This window comes from Chrysochloris asiatica, unplaced genomic scaffold, assembly GCF_000296735.1.
Source record: "Chrysochloris asiatica unplaced genomic scaffold, ChrAsi1.0 scaffold00005, whole genome shotgun sequence".
NCBI classification, from domain to species: Eukaryota; Metazoa; Chordata; class Mammalia; order Afrosoricida; family Chrysochloridae; genus Chrysochloris; species Chrysochloris asiatica.
In genome coordinates, this window is record NW_006408523.1 from 41,752,206 (window position 1) to 41,762,388 (window position 10,183).

Below are 10,183 nucleotides of genomic sequence, written 5' to 3' on the forward strand. Positions count from 1 at the left end.
TTACACCACCAAAGGGCATATTCTGCAAGTTTGCCTCCTGGCCGCCAGCTCTCGGTCCCTCTCTTCCCATGAATCTACCATCCTTAGCTGCTCCCTCTCTCCATGTCCCCATCTCTGCCTCCATCTCTGGTGTCGCTGCTTTTCTGGAAAAGGTCCTGCATTATGCTTGTGCCCTTCACCCTTGATGGTCCTAGGGTCCTTTGTTTCTGGACGGTAAGATTTAACTACTCCCCTGTTTTTGTACAAAACTTCTACATTTACAATTGTGACAGTTGCAATTAGTCATGATAACATTTACTCACTGTTGAATCTTAAGAATCTTATCCCCATCTCTTTTCACCAGACCCATCTAGATAAGATGAAAACTATTGAGTGGGGATTGTTTCTTACCCCACACACTATTAACAAACTTCCCCTTGAAACCTTGTAAGCCACTCACTTCGTGCCTTTATCATCCCCTCATTTTAGGTAGGCAATGTCTAAGTTGCCCGTCCCTATCTACCCTGTGTACAGAGGGGATAGCATTGATACTTGATGTGAAGACTCCTTCCCTCTCTGTTGGTATTTAGAGTTCTTCCTCCATGAGGATAGGTCAAGTTCATGAAGTTGTAGCAATTTACCTTCATTTCCTTTATCAAAAATTGTTTTGTTCTGTTTGTTGTTGTTGTTATCTTCCTCTAGGTGAGGTCTGATTATCAAGCCAAAAAGCCCAGGTCAAATTGGTGCTATCTGCAACTTTGGGTGTTCTTGTGTGACTCCTCTCACTTCATATCAGTTGGATGCTTCACTCGCAGCTCTAGCCCTCTGTGGCTATGTCCTTGTCCATAGGCTCAGGTGTCCCCAGGTCTCATGGCACTTTCGATCAACAAGCACTTCCTCTTCTGTCTCTCATCTCCAGGTCAACAGGAGTCTGTGGAATGTGGTTGAACTCAGCCCATTTCTTTATTGCTGCCTTTCCCCCTCTTGCACTCATCAATAGACCAACGTAGGCACCTGCTTATATGTTCCCTTTGAGTTTCAATCTCCGAGGGAATTTTTTCCTGAAGGAACTTGATTGCTTGTGTGATGGCTTCCCGGCGAACAGCTTGCTTATTCTTGTAATCATATTTTTGTTTTGGGTTTTTCCTGATGATCTTTCTTTGAAGATGTATCTTCTGTCACTCTAGCTGTTCCAGGCAGATCTGCTTGTTCTTTCTAGTGGGAATGTCATACCTCAGAAGGTTCTGGATTCGACTCGGTATTCCATCTAAGGTCCTAAACATTTGCAAAGGCTCCGCAGGAGGCCTTGTCCTTCACTGGACAAGCTCTAGAACCCCTTTTAGGTATTCCAGTCAGTTATAGGCTGAAGACGGGCTTACAAGCTTTTTGAAATCATGTTTCCTGACATTCCTTTATATCCAACTCAAGTTTCCATTTTACAACAGTAGGCAAGGGAAACCAATATACATAAGACAGTCAAGCATCGTAGTATTATTTCCCCTCTTCAAACTATGCCTTGATCCCTGTATCACAGAGCCCTGTTGTTCCAAGGTTGAACATGCATCTGCTCCCATAAGTGTTTACAGCATTATAAAGCCTATCTAAGGTCTCTGTGAGTTGGAATCCACTCGATGGCAGTGAGAGACAGTAATCTCTGAAAAGGTGTCCTTTTCTCCATAGCGTGGCCATAGCAAAGTGTTGCCATACTTTTTAATTCTCAATGGCACTTAACAACAGAAACAACATCATGGTTCAAAAGGATCGTTTTCAATTCTAATTCCCTGTGCTTTAGTTGTCACTGGGAACCTCCAAGTCCTGACAAGTGTGTAATATTTTATCATTAAGGGTTAAATTATCTTTTTGAGAAGATGATCTTGCCTCCTGTACATTTTGGAAGTGCTCTGCACACCTCTGGTCTCTTTCTTCTCTCCTTAAACCTTCCCTTGGTGCCTGCCCAGAGGCTTGTCGTGACGGGCAAATGGAGAGAACTCTTGTTGGAATTTAGTGTCTTCCTTTCATTATAGGTTATTGAAAGATCATGGCATGCTGTGAGCCATGAGCCATGTGTGATTTAATTTCTCTCCCTCTTTTTTGAGGTTGGGAGAGGATTGTATTGGTAAGGCTTGAAATTAGACTGCTATCATTATCCTCCATCCAGTCCCTGAAGTCATCAGCCTTATGCATCTAAATGTGGCTTATTTCTAATCATGTTCTGAATCCCTATGCAGCTGTTCAGCACCTGCCATGTATTTGGACATCATTGGTTCACAGTAGTTGATTCACAAGTAGGTATTTCCATAATCAGGGATAAAAGTATGACCAGTTTCTTTGTTGGCACAGTGACAGCAGTTATGGGCTCAGATGTGGCAGTGATTGTGAAGTTGGCCCAGGACCGGGCAGTGTTTTGTTCTGTTGTGCATAGGGTCGCTATGTGTCGGTTCCAACTTGATGGCACCTAACAACAACAATAATTTCATCATACTTCAGAAGTATAATAGATCTCTGAATATGATGTATTTTGTATCATATTCACATTTTTATGTTCCTTTTTTCTTAAGAAATAAGGATACACATTGAAAGAATATGAGACTAAATCTTGGGTCCTTTAACAATTTTTGTAATATGCTTTTCACTTTTCCCTCCCTGGTTCAGCTTGTTCAACATTCAGTTTGTGGCTGTATTTCATTTATGTGGTGTTGAATAATAGAATTTAGAATCTGATACTTGAGTGAGAGCTTGACCAGGCTGTTGGCAGGCTCCCTGTTCTTCAGGTTTTTGGTTTTTTGCTGTGGTTACTTATTTCCGTTGCTGAGACACTTGTAAGTAACCCTGGGTGTTCTACTGCAGCATTTTTAGTCTGAGTCACAATCGACTTGACACCAGGTTTGGTTTTTTGGAAATAAAATGCTGTGGGGAGAGCACTCTCGAGCCAGGCATGGCTGGACATTTGCAGATGCAATATCAACAGTCTTCAATTCTTTTTCAACTACTAGCTTAGCCGGAGACTTCCCACTGCTTCTTTACTTAAACTCTTCTCTAACCAGACAGTCATATATTTTTATGAGTTAACAGTTAATTTCTTGAGACATATTATTCTGCAGCTTATCTTAAAACATAAATGAAATAATTTACCCATGTTATATAATTGTGAATTGTATTCACATAACCAATTTTAACTATCTTTGGTTCTTTTGCCCAAATATCTTCATTTTGTACTGTGAGTTTATAACGTAAAGTGATTTTTTGAAAATAAACTGTGTAACATATTGTGTATGTATGACAATTCTCCTTAGTATATAGATGAAGTATTTGTGGGAGCCTTTTGGCATGGAAAACTATTCCATGTTTATATATTTATATTTTTTAATAAGGTACTTTGTGGTTTGAAGGAGCTCTGATAGCGTATAGTGGTTGCTACCTCAGGGTTAGCAGTTCAAAACTACCAGTTGTTCCATGGGAGAAACATGAAGTTTTCTGCTCCTATAAAGATTTACAGCCTCAGAAATCCTGTACGGGGTCACTATGAGTCAGAACAGACTCCATGGCACATAACAACAACAACCACTTTGTGGTTTACTGAAGACATAGTTTCCAGAGTAATAGAAGTTATTTTGTAGATCTGTAAATGTTTGGTTCAACATTCATAATGTGTTTCGTTTTTTAAACTAGTAATTGATGAAGAATAATGTCACATAGAGATTTATTTTGTCTGTTCTTTCCTTAACCTTATGAAATTATAGATTGTTTATCCAGTAATATTTTTAATATGCTTTCTTTAATCTTTTAGAAAGGACAACTTGGCAGACCAATTTTGGACGTGCCATATTGGAATGCAAAGCCAGCTCCTATGCCTAACATTGGATCAAAATATGGACGAAAAGCTACCTGGATAGGTGCTAGTGGGGACCAGACTTTCTTACGAATAGATGAAGCACTCATTAATTCTCATGTGCTTGCTACATCAGAAATTTTTGCCAGCAAACACATAATAGGTAATACCAAAACCAAACAACCTCTCCCAGCACAGCCCTCCCCGAGCCCACAAAAATTTCCTTTATCAGGATGGAAATGGAATGGTTTTATTTATCTTTACTCATGCTGACTTTTTGTTTTAGAAAATCGAAAAGTAGCCTCTAGGTGCCTGTGTTTATATGTGTCTGTCTGTTGGGAGAATGGAAGAAATAGGAACCTTAGAAACCAGAGTACTTTTAAGTTAGACACTGGTAGAAACAGTAGCTGAATTTAGCAGTTCAGTGAGGATTCCCCCCCCCCCCCGCATGGTATTTTATTAAATAAAGGATAAGAATTAATTTTTATAGGTTATATCATTCTAACATTAATGTTTCATTTAGACCAGAGTTTCAAATCAAAGTTGTTCTCCTTATACCATAAATAATATTTTAGAATAGTGTGTCGTAGAGATTAGGAACATGTGTTTTGAATTCAGATAGCCTGAAACTTTATTTTTAATTTCACCATTTACTTGCTTTTTTATACCATAATGGTTAATTTCTCAGCTGCTAAACCAAAGGTCAGTGGTTTGAACTTACTGTCAACTTTCCTGGAGAAAAGATCTGGCGATCTGTTTCTATGAAGATTACAGCCTGGAAAACCCACTGTGTTCTGTAGAGTTGCTCTGAATTGGAATCAGCTTAATGGCACACAACTACCTTTTCGAGTGTCAGTTGCATCATCTTGGAATAGAGATACTAATAATGCTCACCTTATAAATTTAGTGTGAATATAAAATGATAATGCATATTTAAAATTAACTTGTAAATATTTTTTCCCAAGGCTTGGTACCTGCTTCTATATCAGAACCTCCTCCATTTAAATGTCTCTTAATAAATAAAGTGGATGGGAGCTGTAAAACTTTCAATGATTCTGAGCAAGAGGATCTGCAAGGATTTGGTGTATGTCTTGATCCTGTGTATGACGTAATATGGAGGTAAGCTTGTGCGGTCAAATTACACTTTGGCAGTAATGTAAAATTTATATATAGGCACTTTTCACAGATGAGGTCACTCTTGTTAAACTCACAACTCCTGATTCATCATAAACTTGTTTTTACTCTTTTACAGCCACGAGCTTAATGATTCACAGGGACCTTTGTAGTATTCAAAAAGCAAACAAAAGCATTGTCATCAAGTTGATCCTGGCTCACAGCAACCCTGTAGGACAGAGTAGAGCAGCTCCACAGAGTTTCCCAGGCTGTGGATATTTACAGGAGCAGGCTGCCACATCTTCCTCTTGTGGAGCAGAGCAGCTGGTGGGTTCAAACTGCTGGCCTTTCAGTTAGCAGCTGGGCTCTTTAACCACTGCACCACCAGGTCTACTTCTCTGTAGTATAGCACAGTAGTTTACACAGGGCTTTAAACTGTTTTCATGATGGCCAACACAGCGTGTACTACCCTCTGGGTCTTAATATTACTCTCAAGTGTGGTGGTATCCAATATGTTGAACCTTACCTTTTCCACATATGATGGTAGCAATAGAAAGAATTATCTCAAATATCGTGCTAGGTCCTTGATTACTCTCCTCTTTGCTCCAAACAGAGATTAAAAGATGAAGGGCAATCTCCTATGTGTATGTTTCAGTAAAACAGCAGAGAGGTGTTAACGTTTAAATCAATATCAGTTTCTTGTCATTAACTTACCATCTGATAGCTTTGTCTCCTTTGTGTTTTTCAGTAGAGTATTTGCATTTACAGCTGTCACAGACATTGCAGATCTGGAATTAGCATACTTGGGCTTTTTTCCATGCCTGAATCTGCTTCCTTTGGTATTTTTTAGGAATTTTGTTCTTGTTAGTACCATTGAGTCACTTCTGACCATATAAGGTTTCCAAAGAGAAGCTGGTGGGTTTGAACTGCTGACCTTGCAGTTCAAGTAATTATCTAGTAATTATCCTGTAGCCCTTATTTATGGAATTCATTATTTTAGGGAAATGTACAATATGTGTTATTGATCCTGTTAAGTGCCACTGAGTCAACTTAGAGCAACCCAATACAGGTTTTCTGAGGAGTGGCTTGGAGGTTTAAACCACCAACCTTAAGGGTAGCAGTCCAGTCCTTATCCTACGGCACCACACCAAGATGAAAGTGACTAGACAGAGATACTTACAGATCTTTATAAACACCATGAAGGAAAAAGAGGACGTTGTGCCTGAGACTAATAGCAGTGACCTATCTTTTATAGGATGGAGACAATAAAAATTAAGACCTTGAAGTATGAGAAAAAGCAAGACAGATGAAAAGTCAGAGAGGGTTTATTAGCCCCAGATGCTCTAGTACAACCAAGGGGTTGGCAGTGTTTTTGTTACTTGTACAAGATCTGTGTGGCCAGAGTATATGAACAAGTGGTATGAAACATCAAAGAGATAGGTCCGGACAGGGCATGCAGAGCTTTGTAGGCATGGGTCAGGAATTCAAACTTTCTTCTAAATGCACTTGAAGGCATTGGTAATGAACAACGCTGAGGGAATTCATGGAATACAAATTGAAAATTTTCGACAAACAGAGGCAATACCAGAGGCACTCACTTATGCCAAGAAATTTTAAAGACAGCTACCTGACAAACGGATTGAAAGTGCTCATTTGCTATTTGCTCATTCTAAAGACAGGTGATCCAACACAATGCAGAAATCAGTGGGCAAGATCATTAACATCATGTTAGTAAAATTTTACAAAAGATAATTAAAAAATGGCAGCAACAGTACATTGATAGGGAACTGCCAAAGGTTCAAGCCAGATTCATACAAGAACATGTAAATAGGTATATCGTTGCTGATGTTAGTGAATCTTGGCTGAAAGCAGAGGACAACAGAAAGATGTTTACATGTACTTTACTGACGATACTAAGGCTTTTGACTGTGGACAACATTGCAGAGAATGAGTATTCCAGAACACGTAATTGTGCTCATGAGGAATCTGTACACAGACCGACCAAGAGGCACTCGATCAAACCGAACAAGGGAACACTGAATGGTTTAAAATCAGGAAATGTGTGTGGTTGTAGTCTATAACCATATTTATTCAATCTGTATGCTGAGCAAATAATCAGAGAAGCTGGATTATATGAAGAAGAACATGGCATCATAATTGGAAGGAGACTAATTAACAACCTGCAATATGCAGATGATACAACCTTGCTTGCTGAAAGTACAAAGGACTTAAAATATTGATGAAGATCAGAGACCATAGGCTTTGGTATGGGTTGCACCTCAATGTAAAGAAAATTAAAATCCTCACTACTGGACCAGTAAATATCATGGTAAATGGAGTAAGTATGTATTTATTTTGGAGTACAACCAACAGGAATTATACTTTTATTGGGAGTCGTGGTGTGGTGCCATAGGATAAGAACTGAACTGCTAACCACAAGATTTTGCTGGGATCCATAATCACCATTCATGGAAGCAGCAGTCAGGAAATCAAATGATGTGTTGTATTAGGCAAATCTGCTGCACAAGACCGCTTTAAAGTATTCAAGAGCAAAGATGTCAGTTCGAGGACTAAGGTGAGCCTGACCCAATTCATTGTCCAACTCTCACATGCATATGAGGCTACTGAAAATAAGACTATAGAAGAATTGATGCATTTGAGTTATGGTGTTGAGGAAAATGTTAGAAGTACCATGAACTGTTAGAATAAGCAAATCTGTGTTGGAAGAACTACAATTAAAATGTTCCTTGGAAGGCAGGATGGCGAGACTTCATCTCTCATACTTTGGACATGTTACCAGAAGGAACCAGTCCATGGAGAAGGGCATCATGCTAGGTAGAGTGTCATTGAAAAAGAAGAAGACCACCAACAAGATAGATTGGCACAGTAGCAGCAGAAATTGGCTCAGGCTTAACCAAGATTGTTTAAGGATGGCTCCGCACTAGGCAGTATTTTGTTCTGTTGGACTTAAAATCCCACAAAGGATTCCTACCGCATTTGTTGTTGTACATAAGTTGGAAAGTGACATTAAGAGAACATTCTTACTGAATGGAAAATGGGTTGGAATAAGGAAAGAGTAGAAATAGGAGGTTTCTTTAGTATGTAAGGGGGAGCTGATGGGTTGAAATAGGGTTGTACTTGGGAAGATTGAGAGAAACGATTGTTGTCATTGTGTTAGGTGCCGTTGACTTGGTTCCAACTCATAGTGACCCTATATAGGGTTTTTAAGATTGTAAATTGTGGGAACCGAAAGCCTCATTTTTCTCCTATGAAGCAGCTAACGGGCTGGAACTACCTTCTGTGCTTGGCAACTTATATTTTGGAGTAAAGCTAACAGGAATTATGCTTTAATTGGGAGTCCTGGCATGGTGCTATAGGGTAGGAATTGGACTGCTAACCACAAGATTAACAGTTCTAACACACTGGTTGCTCCTTGGAAACCCTATACAAGGTAGCTATGAGTCAGAATCAACTTGACATTTTACAACAACAACAACAGGTATACTGAAGTTTTAAAATATATCCATATGTATTTTGTACATTATTTGGCATTCAGGAAGTGCTAAGCGATGTACAGAATTGCTAATTTAATTGACCTGGCCCCATTCTCAAGAAAGAAAACCATCATAAAAGTAAAGCCATACTGCTATGAAGTAGCCCTTGAGTAAAGCAGTGTGCTGAGGGCAAATGCTGGTGTCAGCAATGCAATTGGAAAATAAGCTTCGGGCCAGCTGCCAGGTGAAGAGGATGAAACTGACCACAAACTCTGAGACTGAGCCTATGTTCCTGAAAAAGGTGTTCAGGTGGAACCAGAGCGATAATACCTTATTGCTTCTAACAAAAGGCGCGTGTAAATCACCTTTAGAGAAAAACACCTTCTCTTTTGGCCATTTGGGTTTTTAAAGAATTCAAGCAAATGTAAATTTAAAGCTAAGATTGCTTTAAGCATGATAACTATCACTGAGTGAAATGAAATTGAACAGAAAGGCAAGAACAGTAGCAATTTCAGATTATGGATGGTCAAAACAGTATCATTTAATATGAATAAAATATTTATAAGGTAAAAGAGAAACTCAAAATAATGAGACTTAATTGCAAAACAAACATGAGAATCACTGTATTTTTCACATGTAAAATGCCCACGTTAATTATGTGTGTAAGTATATAATGAAGATAGTGTGCAGGAAACTAACTCAGAGTTGAGTGATTTTCAAATCCCATAAATTGTGCCATTATTTAGACAACAATTCAAAAATAAGGCAGAAGACACATTAGAATTACTCTAATTGCCAGAAACATGAATACAAAAATATGAGCATTAGGAGATTGGAAAACTGTAATGAGAACATCTAATATATTAGAGATTAGAGAATTGATATTTGATGAAGGTTGTAGCTAAGAATTTTCCAGAACTGATAGCAAATTTGAATCCACAGGACAGTAGAAATGTTTTCCATGATCCACAATCAAGATGCAGTATAGTGAAACTGTAGAACCCTAAGAGAAAAATGTAAAAGCAACCAGAGAAAATAGAATAATCAGATACAAAGTAACAATTACATGAGTAGGCCTTTTCAAAAGAATAATGGAATCAAACTAATGTTACTAATTCCAGCAGCTACTTTCATAGAATTTATATTGTTCCAAGTATAATATAAAAGAAGGAGCTCTGGTAGCATAGTGGTTATGAATTGGGCTGCAAACTGCAAGGTCAGCAGTTCAAAACTACCAGCTGGTCTGCGGGAGAAAGATGAGGCACTCTGCTCCCATAAAGATTTACAGCCTCAGAAACCCTGTATATGGTCGCTGTAAGTCGGAACTGACTTCACGGCACATAACTACAGTAACAAGAAGTATAATATGAAGTACTTTAATTAACACTTAATAGTAACTATTTGGGAGTCTAGTGTGGCGTGTGGGTTAATGCACTAGACTGCAAAGTCGGTTTGATCCACAAGGTGGGTGGTGGATCAAGCTCACTAGCAGCTCCTTGGAAACCCTATACAGGGTTGGTATGTATCAGAACTGACCCGGCGGCACTTAACAACAACAGTAACTAATTTATTTGTTATTAATTTAGAGATCACAAGGCAATGAAATGCAGATTTGCAATCCCCTGTACATAGTTCTAAAATTCAAAAGCTCTAATAGCCAAGCATTCTTTTAGTCATATAATCCTATCAGCACCTTTCCCCACCTTCTCTTACTTAGACCCATCCAGGCAGAAAATAGTTGGTGCAAGTTACAAAGAGGGTTGTTGTT

At 38.8% G+C, this 10,183-nt stretch overlaps 1 protein-coding gene across 1 annotated transcript in view; it reads left to right on the forward strand.

Moving 5' to 3' along the window:
• The window catches only part of MYCBP2 (MYC binding protein 2, E3 ubiquitin protein ligase), a 365,677-nt gene that overhangs the window by 153,020 nt on the left and 202,474 nt on the right, over window positions 1-10,183 (forward strand). Inside the window, exons 22-23 of the mRNA XM_006832026.1 lie at window positions 3,767-3,971; window positions 4,774-4,927. Coding sequence (XP_006832089.1) covers window positions 3,767-3,971; window positions 4,774-4,927 — 359 coding nt within the window. The remainder of the gene's footprint in view (window positions 1-3,766; window positions 3,972-4,773; window positions 4,928-10,183) is intronic.